We start from the raw sequence: 16,454 nt of genomic DNA on the forward strand, positions 1-16,454 counted from the left end.
AGTTTGTGATGGGACACAACAAGCAATCACAATGAAACCCAAAGACAAAAACTTTAAAAGATCGATGCACATTTATTTGGCATTAACCAAGCGCAGGGAAAGCTGAGGCTGTTTAGTTGTTGTTGGCCTCCCAACTCCCATCATCCCTAACCAGCTGAGGCTGGTGGGAATTGGAGTCGAGCGGCTTCCGGAGGGCCACCGATTCCCCACCCTGGAATTAACCCCATCTATTTCGACGGCATGTTGATATTTGACTTGTTTTTACTCCGAAGTAGACCATTAACGCAAACTGGATTGTTTCAGCATGACAATCTTAAATATTCTGAACTGCATTCCGGAACTCTAAAGAAAGTTTAGTGATCGAGTTTCTGAGGGGATGAGTTTCATAGTTTTAGTGCATGTGTGTTAGAACAGTTACGATATTTAAATGATTATTATTGAATTCTTTTCCTGCCGCAAGTCTCTAAAAAGCTTGTGCTTCCTGCTCAGGGAGAAAACAAAGGTCTCGCCCTTCCCACACTCGCTTCTCTACTAACATCTGAACAATTGGGTAAGAGTGGGTGTCTGTCGCTGGGAGCCCTGAGTTGCAGGCCCTTTGACTGCTTCCTTGCGCTGCTGCATTCTTAGTCCAGCTCTTCCGCCATTCAGACCACGTAAACCCAAGCGAAGGTCGACAGTTAGAGATTAAGGAGCCGGGGGGGGGGGAGTCAGGACTCTGGTAGATGAAAGTGGGTTAGGTACATCCATCCTCCCTGCTTTAGTTCGTTCACCTTAACGATTGAGGAACAGAACGCGGGATCTGTAAAATAGTTCAAGTTACTGGACCTGTTTGTGGAACCCCCAAGAACGGTTAAGAGAGGCATGACTCACTCAGATATGCCCCAAAGGATTCAAGGAAGAGGGCCTGGAAAGGATAGCGGCGGTGAGGTTACACTGGGAGCTTGCGTTTGACTCAAGAGCTTCACTTGAGGGGTGAAATCTGAAGTGCACGTTCTTGTGGGCAACCACCTCCGATGAGGCTACCAGCCCGGATATTAAACACAGCACTTTAAAGCGAGCACATTTTGTTTGCAGTGAAATTTCCTTCCGGTTAAAGAGGCCCAAACTTAGCAGCCATCCCTATTTACCACCACCCTTGCTTGGCCTGCGAAGAGGACTTTATTGGAATATCAACAGACACGCGCACACGTAAATCTCGCAGAGTTCAAAAGTGCCCAGCGCACAGGTAAATGCTGGTGGTGGACCCCAGCTTGCTTCTGGTAGCAAGGCACAATCCACTCACAGTTCAGGGGTTCTCTCATCTTGTCTAGGGGATTACTCGGGAGAAAAGGGATTGTGCTTCGCAGCCACAGAGCTCTAGCCTCCAGCTCAAAAGTGGGAGGGGAGTGTATTCCCCCCCTTTAAAAAGCACATTCATTTGAGAACTGGGATTGCCACCCGAACACTTGCATTACTGGGAAGTGCGTCCTATTGAATTCAGTGGGGTTTGTCCCCCAGTAGACACGTTTCGGATTCTTCTACACGTCCATTTACTTTAGAAGTAAGGCTGAAATACAGTATACATATAGTACATGTTTGTTCTGTGTGTCTGACCCAGCCCCACTGTTCGAGTAGGAAAAATCGAACTGTAGCACAGGAGTGAATCTATTCTACATTGGGGCGCTGGGAAGGCAGGTGATGAAGTTTTCTACCCTCTCACTGTTTGTTTTTTAAAAGTTGGTTTTTTTCAGCGACTAGGTTGAGAGGAGGCATTCCATCCAGAGGGATACATTTTACAGGGCTCCCCCATCATATGATCAAGTTAAAAGGAAGGGGGGGAGAGTCACGCGACTGAGATTTATAATTCACAGAGGAGAGCCATTATAGACATTTAAACGCTGGGGAATATTTTGTTTGAGAGTGGAATCCTTACGGGGTTCCCATCCAAAAACTTAAAAAGTCGGCCGTAGCTAAAGGATATAATGATGATGATATCAAATACTGGGCCTCCTCCAGAGCAACCAACATAGGCCAATCCGCTTTCCAATAAATAGCCACGATTGGAGCTTGAACGCTTTCCTGCTGCTGGTGACATTCACCCTACATTATTCGCAACCATGTATTGCATGGTTCTCCCTTTGCCTTCAGATAACTGGGAAATTATAAACTGATGAGGCTCAGCAGTGATTCTTTCCTCAAGCGTCTGCGACAAATTCCCCAGGGCGCAGGCGTGCCAATTTGAATAAAATATTTGGAGGGGGGATGTGAGCCCCGCCCCACATAATCGATCACAAGATGCTGAACGCGCACACCTTTTGAATGGCAATCAACTTTGCTGGGGGCCCCACCCCCTTCAAATATTTGGGGGGGGGGGACGAAGGGGCCACGGCCCCTAGGAGTTGGATCCTATGCCAGGGCGCTTCGAGAATCTTGCAAACCCAGCGCCCACAGCGCGTGTACTTAGAATACACCCAGAAGCAGTGTGGTCTAGCGGATAGAATGGTGAAAATCCTAGAAATTCCCCCGAAACATCTCACTTCGGGTGCAACATGCGGGAGTGGAGGGACTGATGCAAGATCTGAGTTCGAGGCCCAAGTCTGTCAATTACTCTCCGACCGGCGTTAAAACAAGCGGCTTGTGTCTTGAGACTGGATTCCCAAGGGTAAATAACAAAGACCGACCTGCCTGACCCAGGGACCCTGAGAAGATGGGCCAGGTTAGAGCCAGAGTCAGACAGCATCAAAGGGGACTTCGAAAGACATAACTGGAACCTGCTTCTGAAACCTGCCTTGGATTGCAGCCTTCGTTCTCCAGCATTCAGGAGGACACGTTTGCAACACGAAAATGCAGGGGGAGGCTGGAAGTCCAGCACTACAGCATGACAGCAAGTGACGCAAGATGAATTGCGAGAATAAAAGCTTGGCGGACATTAGAAGTACTGTCCCAGAATCAGTGTTAGTTGGCGAGGGGTGTGTGTGAGGGGGGGGGGGAGGGAGGGAGAAAGGAGGCAGCTTGGGACGAGGGCATCTTTCTTAGAAAGGGCAAGTTATTATTATTAACCTCTTGACCGGATCAAGCGGACCATGGTCTACCTCTGGGGCTGGAAAGGGCGCGGGGAGGAGGGCAGTCTCACTGGGCCGCTGATTATTAAGGGATCTTTTCTATCCGCGGCGCAAACGAGCTCCTGCGAATCTGACAAGCGACTGTTCGCTGGCCCTTCCGTCCCTCCCGCGGGCGCAGTTCACAAGGCACTTGAAGAGACCCTAATTTGCTCGAGTACTAAATCGCCGTGTCCAAAAGGACCCCGGACACCCGAACGCAAGACGCAGCTACTCGGAAGGGAAGGAAGTTGCTCGGTTAGCATTCGTGGGCCTCAGCATCTCCAAGGCCGGGAAATGAGCTGAATCAAGCCCGCGGTGGCTCTGCAGCCGAAGGGTGTAGATGCATTACATCTCTATATAGTAAATTCTGAAAGAGAGTCAAGCTCCAATAAATACGGGGAGAGAAAGAACTCAAGAACAGGATTGCTTTTGCGAAAACAGCTTATTTTGAAACCCATCAAGCGAGATTATCGCCGCCACCTAATGTGGCCACGTATTTTATATTTTTATATTTTTAAATAGGATTAGACCAATTCAGAGAGGACAGCTACCGGTAAATAGAACCTCCATGTTCAGCAGCTGTATATCCATAAACTACCAGACGCCAGGGACAATGGTCCCTGCAGGTTGACCGGTCGGCGGCGACTGGCCGCTGTTGGATGCGCTCTGTTCTTATTATCATTATCAATTTAGGGGGTGGAGTAATTATCGTTCCACAGTCTTCATTTAGCAAGCTGAATCCTCGACTAGAAACGTTTTCTAAAAACCTGCAATCTTATCCGCGACGGGGTGGGAGTGGGGGGGGGGGGGCTTCGGAGAGGGAAAAGGGAGCATCTTTCAAGTGAAGGACCTCGGCTGTCTCCTAAAATGGCGTTTTTCACTGCATTTTACAAGTGGGGGGGGGAATTTAGCACCTAGATTTAACATCTTTCGCGCCAATAGCAAGTAAATGATCTGCCAAAGCAAATACCACGCAATCAGAAAGTTAAGCCAACGGGTGGTGACGTTTATAAAAGAAAAAGAAAAAAAGATTATTTAATTTCAACACTGGAGAAAAAGTAGAGGTTGGGAAAGCAAACTCTAGCTTCAAATTCCATTCCATTCTAAAGGGTTTTGTTTAAAGCAACTTAACAGCTCCCAGGCTAAATTATTTGATCGATATTTCTCTCTCTCTCTCTCTCTCTCTCCCCCCCCCCCTTTGGGGTTACCAAAGGCGATCACGAGCCATTAGATCTTGCATTTGAATTAAGCTGGGAGATCAAAGGCTCTGTTACATACCATAATTCCTCTTGGCACCTGTTGCCACAGCTAGGCAGAGGGCGAAAATTAAAAATAAAATAAAAGTTAAACGTGCTGCCGCTGCTTACTAAAGCTACTACGAGTCACGGGCGGAGAACAGGCCAAGTACTTAGGTGCAAACTCTGCAGTTTTAAAAACGGAGGGTGGGGAGAGAATGTAATAGCCCACCCTGTTTCAGACTAATGCCCTTCCTTGATAAACTGATAAGTTTTCCACCCTCTGATTAAAATTTGAATTATTTATGCCTGTAGTAAAAAAAAAAACAACCCAATTCTAGTTTCCTTTTAAAAATCACTCCTTCCTATTCAATATAGCTAGCCTGGAGTAACAAAAAGGAATCCGGGTTCGTAGCCCGAATTATGCAAAGATTAAATTAGAATTATACTTTTATTTTGTTTTTCTGAGCCAGCTACTCTTGTCTTGCATATCTCTCCATAAAACCAGTTAAAAGCCTGCACGCTTTGGGCTGCTGTCCCACGATCACTTGAAAATTCAGCTGATTCATAGGATGTTAGAGTCTACACTACCCGTTTAAACTGGTTAGAAAATGGTTCCATTATCGTGGTTCCCGCTCCTTGGTAATTCTAGCAATCGCCAATTTGCGTGATCTTGGGAATTATTTGTTAGAAAACATTTCCCCACCCCTATCCCTTCCTTCCGCAGAACTGCATTTCCCACGACCTCCTTCGCTGGGAAACTTGCAGGTTCTGAAATAGTTTTATACGAGCGGTGCAGACGACCTCCCAAACTAGAAGGTGCCTTGCCATCCCTTTACGAACGAAGCTCCTCGACAATGCATGAGCCTTTCCCTCTATTCCGCTGGATAGGAGCTATTTCACCGGCTATTCCTGAAGACCACCGGGATGAGGTGTGGGATTTAGAGGCCCTCCCCACTTCTCCAGTTTGGTGTAGTGGTTAAGAGCGGCAGACTCGTAATCTGGGGAACCGGGTTCGTGTCTGCACTCCTCCACATGCAGCTGCTGGGTGACCTTGGGCTAGTCACACTTCTCTGAAGTCTCTCAGCCCCACTCACCTCACAGAGTGTTTGTTGTGGGGGAGGAAGGGAAAGGAGAATGTTAGCCGCTTTGAGACTCCTTCGGGTAGTAAAAAGCGGGATATCAAATCCAAACTCTTCTTCCACCCCCAAGGAGCAGGACGGCTGAGCCGTACAGAAAGCATGCATGGCTTTTTTTTTAATCCGGTCCCGCGTTTGAAACGAATCTCTCAGTAATCAAATTCACATGTTCACAGCTCAAGTTCTACCCCGGACAGAAGCGTTTGAATTTAAGCCTTTTTAAAACTCCGCGTCAGCTTCAATGCCACCAAGGCAGCAGCAGCGCTACATCCGAGGGCTTCTGTCCAACTTTGGGCTGCTTGGTACAACAGGCGAGGATAAAGTCAAGGAAGGTGAAACAGTCCAAGAAGATCAAGTCAGAAAATGTGGGTTTGGGGGGGAGGGATGATCATCTCCTCCTAATTATCTTGTCAGATCAGAGGAAGCCAGCTTTATGTTAGTGCCACACTTCAATTCCTCTCCAAGGCAGGGAAAGTGAAGCCCTGAATCCTATGGAAGCGACTAAACACCTCCACACTCCAGCCTTAAAACACATTGAAGACTATGGGATTCCACCCCAGAGGCTTGAGGAGTCCTTGATTTACGACGGGCCCTCCCAAGACACTTGGAAGGGAGCCTCGTCGATTTCAAGTGAACTTACTTCCAAGTAAGAGCTCTTGGGACACAGGCAGCAAACACTCAGAACTAACATTTCTTTTCTAGAAACATAGCGGGCCTTCACTCCCCCCCCCCCTTCCAAACTCCTCAGCCTGGCTGATGCTCTGGAAAAAACAACAGCACTGTAAGAATGGCACAACCCTCTTCGCCATTGTTTAAATCCGAACTTTATTGGGTTGCAATGAAGGAAGAGAAGGACCTGTAGCTAAAGTTTCCACGGGCCGTGCCAAGAAGTCCACCTATTTTCCATCTGCTTTCGTTGCATAAGAGGGAGGGAGGGAAATCGGCAAACGCGCTAGGGATAAATATGAGCACATCTACTGCAGAACCGACAGTGCCCTGGTTGTCCAAGGTAGCTTGCAGTGCAATTTAATCACCAGCTGACTTAATGCAGCTTCAGCCCGCAAATCAATTGTTCCGAACGGCCTCCTTGATGTTATTAGAGACATTAGGTGGGGTATATGAGGCCTGCGGATCTGGAGCAGCGGGAACCAACTTCGCTTGGCCCTGACCCGGGTTCTGTGCTGCCCAGAAATAGGCGAGAAAGAAGCGGATATATAACCATACAATTGCTATCCTAATTCTTTGCTCGGTAGTGCCTTCTTCCAAAGATGCCCAAAGATGGCAGTTGGGCGAAAAGCCAGATGGGGATGTTTGAAAGCAACTGCTTAGTAATCAGGATCGAGGCACCCTACACATGCTCAGGTTCACCACGTGCCCAGGACTCCAATTCCAGGACTTCAACCCTGGCACAAATTAAGGCTGACCACACTGGAGTCTGCTAATTATACTGTACAGCAGTGCTGTGTTTCGTTTCGTTTCTGTCCTGTGCTCTCTACGCCTTCCCCACAAACGAAAGCTTCAAGTGCAATCCTGTGACTACATGTTTACTCGCAAGGAATTCCCGTTAATACTAACGAAGCTGACCCTCAGGGGAAAGTGTGTAGCGGTTTGCAAGCCTGCTTCCTCCCAGAGGACAAGTGGCAAAATGAAATACACTGTTATTATCAATAAATACCCCGGATGCGGTCCGCAATGGTATATTTCCCTTGGTCCTGCCCAGTCAACTAATTCACATCCCTCCCACACGGACAACCCCCTCTCCTGAGCAATCCAATGAAAGCTTCTCCATCATCCAGCCTCGAGGTATGAAAGAGCTTGAATCCAATCGCTTGGGAAGGCGATTCTTTCATCCCGGATGCCCTGAAGAAGCATCCTTCAGTCCCCTCCCCCCCTCAAAAAATCAGCGAAGCCGGTCCCTAAAGGCGAACGCCTCTGTATCATTCCGTCTGGGGGAACAAGCGCAGCGGTAGGATCGCCTTTTCTCGGAATGAAAAGATGCCCCGGGAAATAGCCAATTCCGCAAAACTTTCCTGCGCTCTCCCCAGTCACTCCCCCCTTTGTATCCTTTTTATTCAACCGAGCTTGTCCCGCTTCCCCGCTCCACCCTGCCTCAAAAACTGAAGGGGAAAACGACTGTTTCATCCCCCCTCAGCCACCAGCTCCACCCTCCCCCGAATCAGTGTTACAAACTTCCCTTTCAAAGTCTTCTTGGGAAGATAGACCGCATTTTAAAAGTTCTCTAAGTGGGTAATAACCCGCCCCCCCCCCGCACACACACCACACTTCCTAAGCCTTCAACCAAATCGTTAGGCATACTGAACCAAAGGGAAGAATGCGGCTTTTGATGTTTCCATTAAACATACACAGAGAGATTTCTTTTTCCTTTTAAATGTCCGCAATTTACTATACAGATGGAGATAGTGGGTGGTCGCCCTGCAGTTCCGCCCTCCCCAAACATCGTCGCTTCTCAGGCAGTACCTTTCTGAGAAAAAAAATGATTGTCCTTAATTAACAGCCCATCCACACTCCACTGAAGCTGAAGTACATTTAAATCGGTTCATCTCCCTATCCCCCCCCCCCAAACTTGCAGAATTGTTGCTGAAGAAGAAGAACTTAGAATTTTCTGGAGCAGTTTTCGATTCCCTCTGCGGCTTTTGGAGGGTGCCAAGTTACTGACCCCTCCCCTGAACCTAATCTCCGGGCAGCACCGCTTCAATTTCTCCACCCCTGCTTTGACATCCCATGCATCCTATCCACACACAATTTTTAAAAAAAAACATAATAGGGTAGAGGTTAACATCCAAAAGACTCTTATTATGATGAGTTGATTTTAATTGGCTCTGAAGTGAAAGAATTGCACAAAAATATTGCAAAAGTGACAAGAAAATTATGGTGTGAGGTGGTTTTGTTGTTTTTTAATATACCCTACCATCAACAACATTGTTATGCGGCAAGTCGAATGTAGTGTGTCCTTCCAAAGGTTTGGTTTGGTTTGGTTTTTTCGGGGTTGTTCGTTTTAATAAACTGTTGGCTAATATAACTTTTCTCTCACTTGGTCATTAATGAGGATTTTCCCTTTTAAAAAAGAGTGCGGGGAGAGAAGCCTGTTCTGTCTAGATATATCTTCAAGGGGAGGGGGGGTCTATTGATAGGAAGAAAAATATCCCTCTCTGGTAGTGATTTTAAGAGTCCCAAGGCGAAGTGAAATAGCTCCTATAATTAAGGCCTTAAATGTACCGTGAAGATTTCTGCGCATTATGAGCGAAGGAGGGATATCGCCGGCTTAAAAAGAGAATGCTTTCACTGCGTTGCGATTCTCTCTCATACAAACACAAACACACACGAGTCACGCTCCAAATATTTTTGTGATGCTGGTTAGAAACAAAAGATACAGTCAAGGGGGCTGCGATCCTGACCCTTCCTAATTCCCCAAGTCACTTTCAAACGCGCCTGCGGGCTCCTGGTGGTGGCAGTAATGGGAACCAGAAAAGGGCAAAAGATGATCATCCACTTAGGAGGGAGAAGGACCCGATTGTGAGGAGGAGAGGACGAGGCCGAGTTTAGCGCCAGAGCCGGAGAGAGAAGAAGCAGCACAGAAACCCCTCTCTCACATTATTATTATTATTATTATTATTATTATTATTATTATTATACAGACACGGACCGAACAAGACGATCTCTCTCTCGCGCTCTTCCACACGCCCTTCTCTAACTCAAGACAAGACAAGATCGTTTCACTGACCTGTTTTTTTAAAGCTTCCTGAACAACAACAAAATATTTCTTACCAGGTTCGTGTTCCCGGTTCCACTTTAAAGGAGAAGTCAGTGAACAATGTGTTAGAGTTTGGACATCCCATGGAAGGCGGAGTGGGGAAACAAAGCACACCTTAAGTCCGCTTTACAATAACCCCCAAATCCACAGCTTGGCAGCTAGGAAGGAATTGGTCGAATCCAGGATGGCTTCCTGGAGGCCAGCCCGACTAAGTTTTGGGGTCGTGGCTCGAACACGAACGATCTTGAAGATACAGGTTTGTTTCATGTGCAGAAAAAGTAACCAGAAAGATACACCAACACCCGCCAAAAATTCCAGCAGAGTGGAAATAATTGGCCTAGTCTAGGATAAATTTTGTCGGGCCAGGGTTTTGTAGAAAAAGGATGGGCTGCGCGTGCCCGCTGAGATGAAGCCCACCTCCACGCAAGCCCTGTCACTGGATCCCACCATGAGCGGCGCCTAGAAAGAACAGCAGCCCCTCCAGGGCATACAATCGGCATCTGGATCTTAAAATCTGCCCTTGGGAACGGAAAACGGAAGCGAGGGAATATTTTTTTTTTTTTTTTTTGCGGGTGGGATGTGAGAGCTTTATTCGCCTTTCCCAGGTACCTTCTCTTTTTACCCATCTAAGCGCGAGGACCTCTTAAAAGTCCTGCGTTGTTCTCTCTTTTTTTGAGGCGGAGAAGCAGCTTATTCCAGGGAACGGAGGGGGAGGGGCTGCTGTTGCCTATTTCGCGCTGGTCCTCCTGCATGACATTTAAATAGAGGCAACAAAATAAAACTTGTCATACGACAGTCAAGAAACGTTTCAGTCTTCTACAAAACAGATCTATTGTGCCCCAGTGGGAAAAACCGCTACCGATTTTCTAGGAAAATAGTTCGAGTTCGAGATGTACTTCCACTTAAAAAAAAAAGGAGAAACCAGAAAAATCCCCAGCGAGGTTCTTTTCGCCGCGCTCACCCCGACCCGCTTGGAGATCCAGCTGACTTCGCTCCTGAGGCCGAGCCAGCTCTTCTGAAGGGAAAGGGGCGATTGCGGTGCGACGGGAAAATGAAACCGGCTCTGGATCTTCACACGCAACGCGCTACTCTGCCTAAATACTCCACGCGACGATTAGGAAACTGGCACAGTTGCTCAGAAGCTCACCTCGTGGTCCAAAGGACTGACATGCCTTTTTCCCACGCCATCCTCACACACCTGGCCTTCTCTTATCAACCAAGGGGGGAACTTGGACGGACTGGAGAAGAGGAAAGAAAGCGACCCAACAGCTCCCCTAAAGCAAACAGCATCACCTGATCTTAGGGGATGAGGGCGAGCGAGAGGAGCCAGCCTGGCCTCTTTTGTGACTCCAGATCCACCACATTCGTTTCGCATGCAAGGGAGAAGGACTCACACGCTCTCCCTGGCGCCGCACTCCTGCCAGGGCAAGAGGCAACAGATGCAGGCCAGGGTTGCTGCTGAGGCTGCTGCTGCACTCAGCCCCTCGGGCTTCTTACTTTGCGATTGTTCTACTGGAGGCTCCAGCTCTGGAATAAGCTGCTTACGCATTATAACCTTTAACCTCTGAACTCTGCGCCTCGGCCGTGCCTTAACAGAGAGGAGGACTGTGCAAAGTTCGGTTAAATGTCGTAGCCAGGAGAAAGAGGACAGGCATTTTTACGCCGCAGGATTCCGCCCTGAGAAATACGCGGAACTGCTCGGGAGTCCTTCGAGATTTCAGTCCCACGGATTTGCCGACTTTTCTCCACACGGGAATAGACGCTTTTCAGGGGCGCCGGTAGCTTGGAAAAAATAATCCAAACAAACCACCGTTGCGGGGCGGCTACACTATGTAACCCTAGGCACACGCTGAGCAGCAAACCAGGAGCGCGTTTCCGTGGGGTTCGTTTCCAAGCGTTCCCGCAAGCCTCCTATTTTATGGAGTAAGCTCCATTGAAATCAATGGGATTTTCCTCGCAGTTGACCTAAGCTAGGGAGTTTGATCCGGCAGACCATCCACATAAAACGGAGCGCTTCAGGCCCACACGCGCGGCCCTTGCTAAGACACCCGTCCCCCACTCCCCCCCCTTTTCTTTGCCTAATCCGCAATAAATATCTGCACATTGGACCCAGAAATTGATTTCACGTGGCTAATGAATCAGATTCAATCCTATCTGCATCTTTGCAGCCAGTTGTTTCATTGCAACTCAGAGCTTAATGATGGAAACATTCCCCTTTCGCCTTGTGAAAAGGCGCGCTGTGCGGACAACTTCGCGCTCAGACTGCCCCCAAACACGCAGTCACGGACGCGCACTCTTTATTTACAACCTGAAGCCTATGCAGAAAACGCGAGAGCGCGGGAGCTGTTTACCCAACAGAAAATATATCCTAAAGTCATCAAAGCCTGCTGCTGGAAACGGGTCGGCCACCCTTTTTGCCGCCCAGGTTTACACAGCAGTTTTAACAATATGGACAAAAGCGCAGGGTCGCAGGGTGGTGGTGGGGAGAAGATGACGCGTCGCGGAGGTGGCGGAGAAGAGTAGAAAGAGCTACAAAGCTCCTTCGATTTGTAACCATGTGCTCAGCAATCTGGAAAATAGATTCATTTTGCCTCATTCTCTTCTCCCCGTTTTTCCACGTCCTGCCTTGTAAGTCCCTTTTGTGGGGACTCGCACATGAAAAGGGACGACTAAGTGTCTGACAGGGGATCGCTTTTCAAAAGCAAATGTGGGCCAGAGGGAGACGCGAGACCGCTCGCTGGGCCTGCAGGGAGGGCAGGACTCTTTTCAAGGAACAACATCAACAAACTCCTCTCAAGGCTTGTGGCCCGGGCGGGCGGGGTGGGGGGAGCGGCGGCAGCGGCAGAGGCTGGATGGAGAGACAGATGGAAAATGCTACAAGAATCCGCCTCTTTTCTCTCCTTCTCGCTCCCCCCACCCCACCCCTCACGACCCCTTTCATAAGCCCACCTCTATGGGAGTCTATTAAAGCCGTGTAAAAGCTAGTAAATGAATATTTTAGAATGGGGCTTTAGGCCGATCCATTCACGTACTCCTTTCTGGGTCATTTAAGTCATGGGCGGCGGGCAGAAACTTGACAAGGCAGCCGCTGCCTGAGCGATCCGGGCAGCATTTTGTTTATGCAAAGCGGCGCATTTTCACATTTGGCCACAGATATAAAGACATTTAAGGGGAAGGGTTGGAGGGGAGGAGGGGAGTCTGTTTACTTTTGTAGCTTCCCCCCAAAAAATTTTAGGCAGGGATCTCGGGTTTCAGACGGTCAGTTCAACCCTTCAGGCTCGGGAGTTCAGGCTCAGGGGTTTCTCCTCCAGCCCCCACTCCACCGCCACTTCTCCACACCCGCCTCCTCCTTCCATGTGTCAACATTTCCAACCAAAACAAAAAGGGGAGTGGGAGTATAATTTTCCTCCTTTAGGAACTGCCTTGGCAACTTCCAAGTATTTTCCGAAAACAAGAGTTCAATTGGTTGCCAAGTGTAACACCAGAGTTTAAAAGTATGATGTACAACTCTCATATATATATTCCAATGGTTTAACACTTGAAATTTCAAAGAAACGGAGGAAACACTACCTATATATTTGGAAGAGTGAAAATGATGAATTTAAGAGGGCATTAGCAGAGGGAAGGGGAAAGTTTAGCCTCAAGTGAGCTTGCTAAGGACCTAGCCTCCTCTCCCAACGGGAAGTTCAGTTCCTAACGTTGTTAAGCTGAACTGCTCCTACTCCACTGATCTTGCCCCTACTTGACTAGAACAATTTACAACATGTGCATAAGCATAGGCCATAATTCGGTTGCAGACTACAGCCCCGTAGCCTACCGTATTTTGCTGAGAAGCCAAGTACCTCAGTTACAGTTATATGGTAGATTGCTGCTCCAATGCATAATCTATATATTATTATTATTAGTAGTAGTAGTAGTAGTATTACTACTACTAAATAATAATAATAATAATAATAATAATAATAATAATAATAATAATAATAATAATAATAATAATAATAATAATAATTGTACACTACTATTGTTACTGAAAGTAGAGTCGATTAAGGCCCACCTAATATAGTTATTAGTTAGCTCTCCAGAGTACGTTTGATAGTTAAGATGCATTACTTTTTGATATTTGTATTACTTAAAAAATATCACCCAAATATCAAAATCACCGGACGCAGACACTCCTCGCTTAGGAGGACCCCTGGATTCCTAGCTTTAGTCGTTAGTTTGCTTCTCTCTCTCTTTTCTTTCTTTTGTTAAGAAATCCGATAGCGAGACCCACTGGGTTTCTTTAAAAGACATCACAAACATTTATTAATTTACACCAAAGGTGGACAAAAAAAAATTACGTTGCCTTTTCCACATCAAATTATTCACAATTCTTTCAATAAAATAGAAAGGATGCACAGCTAGTAGGGAGAGCTAAGGAGGCTCTGGTGGGTGCACAATATATACACACAGAGATAAGTCCAGATACACAAGAAACACACACGTTGAAGGGGCGGAGAGGAGGCGGGTGATTGGATAATAGGGGACTTCCTGATGTAGCACGGTCTTTTGAGATGTGCACTTGAAATCTCTCAACTTCTTTTAGCATTCCGGTTTCCTCTTTTTGGGGGGAGGGGGGACAGAGACTTTCAATGTTAACTACGTTCAACAGACATTCTCCTTAAGCAGTTCCTTGTGGGCGGAGGAATAACAGAGGTAGGAAACCATATGGGGACTTATTTTTTTGTTTAAGAGAAAAGCTACTAGTGGAGTATTTCTGATGCTCCAGCCACTTAATCCGAAAGGTTTACGGCTGCTGACTGCACACCTATCCGAGAGCAAGTCTCGCTGAATCGTGGGACTTGTTTCTGAGTAAACATGCCTAGGACCTGCCCATCGTATTTGGATGGCGGAAAAGGAAGCTACCGCCACCCTCCTGGGGGATCTGCACCGGGAAAGCACAGTTCTCCAGCAAGCAGCTGCACAGAATGCGGCAGAAAGACGATTTAAGGGACTTGCCCTACATACACTCAAAAGAAGTGTTGGGAGAAATAGGGCCATTCTTACCCCCACAGAAAATCCACCTGGGTAGCTTAATATCCCAGCCTTAATTAAATTAGGCCCTGTTTTTAAAATGAAATCAAGCTGCCAGAGGTCATTTGATAAGAAACGCTAGTTTTTAAAATAGATCCGTGAGATAGTCAGTTCTTCTTCTCCGCCCCCCCCTTCCCTCCACAGCAACCCTCCTCCTAAAACACACTACGAACCCTGAACACGCATGGAGGGAGAGAGGGGGGAGGGGGAGACATACACACAGAATAGATCCAGACGCCCGAACAGTTCTCAAAAAAGGAAGAGTTCCTACCTTTTAAAACACAATGGGAGGGCAATTGTGAGAACGGAGGGGAGGGGGGGGGCAGAGAGGCCAGGAGGGGCTGTGGGTTAGGATCTCGGGGGTGGGGTGAGTAATGGTGGCTGGTCGTTGTCGCGTTTTTAAAAAGGACAACTGTTGAGGTTTGTGAGTTTGCTGGAAAAGTTCTGTCCGGACTGCAGGAGGGATTCGTGGGTCAGATTCAAATGGTTCGGTAAGGGCGTCAGAGCCGGAGAAAGCATCGCCAGGACTTGCGCTTGGCCCCCGGCGTGGCCCGCCGGGAAGGGCGAAGCGGGGGCGCTGCTAGTGGAGCTACCGGACGGCGGGGGGGCCGCGCCGCCACCGCCGCCTCCGATGATGTTGTCTATTGAAAAGGAAGGCCTGCTGCCGGCTCCCTGGTCCGCCTTGAGGCTCTGCAGAAGGGAAGCGGTGGGGCTGAGCTGGCCGGCGGGGTAGAAGGCTTTCCTGCAGCTCAGGTCGCCGCCCAGGAACGACGAGAGGCCGCTGGAGAAAACGGACGGCGCGGCCGCCGAGGCTCCGGGTCCCGGCGGCGCCGGCAGGGCGCAAGGAGGAGGCTGGAAGGGGAACGTACCCGCCGCCCCGCCGGCCCCGGCCCCCGCCGCGGGGTGGTGGTGGTGATGGTGGTGGTGGTGGAAGCTCTGCAGCTGGAGCCCATAGTTGTAGCCGTATGGTCCGTAGGCGAAGCCGGGGAGAAAGGCGGCCGGGTCGGCGGCGGCGGCGCGCAAGAGGAGCTCGGGCGGCTGCGGGTGGAGCTGCTGCTGTTGCCGCTTGAAGCGCTTCCTCCGGCGCAGGAAGGAGCCGTTGTCGAACATATCGGCCGACTCGGGGTCCAGAGTCCAGTAGTTGCCCTTGCCCGGGTTGCCCGGCTCGCGGGGGATCTTGACGAAGCAGTCGTTGAGCGACAGGTTGTGGCGGATGGAGTTCTGCCACGCGGGGAACTTCTCCCGGTAGTAGGGGAAGCGGCCGCTGATGAATTCGCAGATCTCGCTCAGCGTCAGCCGCTTCTTGGGGCTCTGCAGGATGGCCATGGTGATGAGCGCTATGTAAGAGTAGGGGGGTTTCACCAGGGGGTTCTTGCCGGACCCCGAAGCGCCCGACGACGAAGAGGAGGAGGAAGAGGAGGAGGCTGGAGCAACTGGCGCCGATGCCGCCACCGCCGTGTCCTGGCTGTCCCCCAGCGCGGCCTCCGGGCCTCCCTGGGCTGGAGAGAGGCTCCCGCGGGCCGCCTGCTTGGGCAGGAGGCGCAGCTCCTCCTCGTCATCGTCTTCTTCGTCGTCGTCGTTCTCGCTGAACTTAGCCTGGCCGTGCTCGTGCGGAGGCCCCACCACGTCGATGTCTTCCACGTCGGACAGCGCCTCGTCGTCGTCCTCCTCCTCTGGAGAGGGCGCCGCCAGCAAGCCGCACGGCCGGCTGCTCCCGCTGCTGCAGCCCAGGGTCATGGCGACGGCGTCGACGGGGCTGCTGCTGGGGCTGCTGCTGCTGCTGCGCTCTCTTCTGCTGCTGCTGCTGCTGTTCGGCGCTGCCTCGGGCTCGGGCTGCTCGCCTTGGCCACCCCCTAGCGGCGGAGCGGAGGAGGAGTCCCAGGAGGAGGCGCCACCGCCCCGCCTCCCCCCGGCTCAGCGGAGGGCGGCTGGCGCTCGCTCGCAGCAGTTCCCGCCCCTCAGGCGATGAGCGCTAGGTGCCGGTGGGGGAGGCCATGGGGGTGGGATCCCTGGGGGTGGGCAGTGAGGAGAGGTGAGGGGGGGGGAACGGGGCAGGAGGGAGGGGAGGGAAAGACAACCTCCCTTCCAGCGCGGCTCCCACCCGCCAGAACTTCTCACAGGCACTGAGCGGCGTTGGTGAGCGCCAGGAGCCTTT

The 16,454-nt window shown here is 49.8% G+C and overlaps 1 protein-coding gene across 1 annotated transcript; it reads right to left on the reverse strand.

Moving 5' to 3' along the window:
- Positions 1 to 13,503: 13,503 nt before the first annotated feature.
- Positions 13,504 to 16,238, reverse strand: FOXD2 (forkhead box D2). Its single transcript, XM_033152194.1, is given in 3 exon segments — positions 13,504 to 15,175; positions 15,177 to 15,235; positions 15,238 to 16,238. Coding segments are annotated over 3 exon segments (1,335 nt in total). The 5' UTR covers positions 16,037 to 16,238; the 3' UTR covers positions 13,504 to 14,698.
- Between the last annotated feature and the right edge of the window lie 216 nt (positions 16,239 to 16,454).

Source organism: Lacerta agilis, chromosome 6, assembly GCF_009819535.1.
Source record: "Lacerta agilis isolate rLacAgi1 chromosome 6, rLacAgi1.pri, whole genome shotgun sequence".
NCBI classification, from domain to species: domain Eukaryota; kingdom Metazoa; phylum Chordata; class Lepidosauria; order Squamata; family Lacertidae; genus Lacerta; species Lacerta agilis.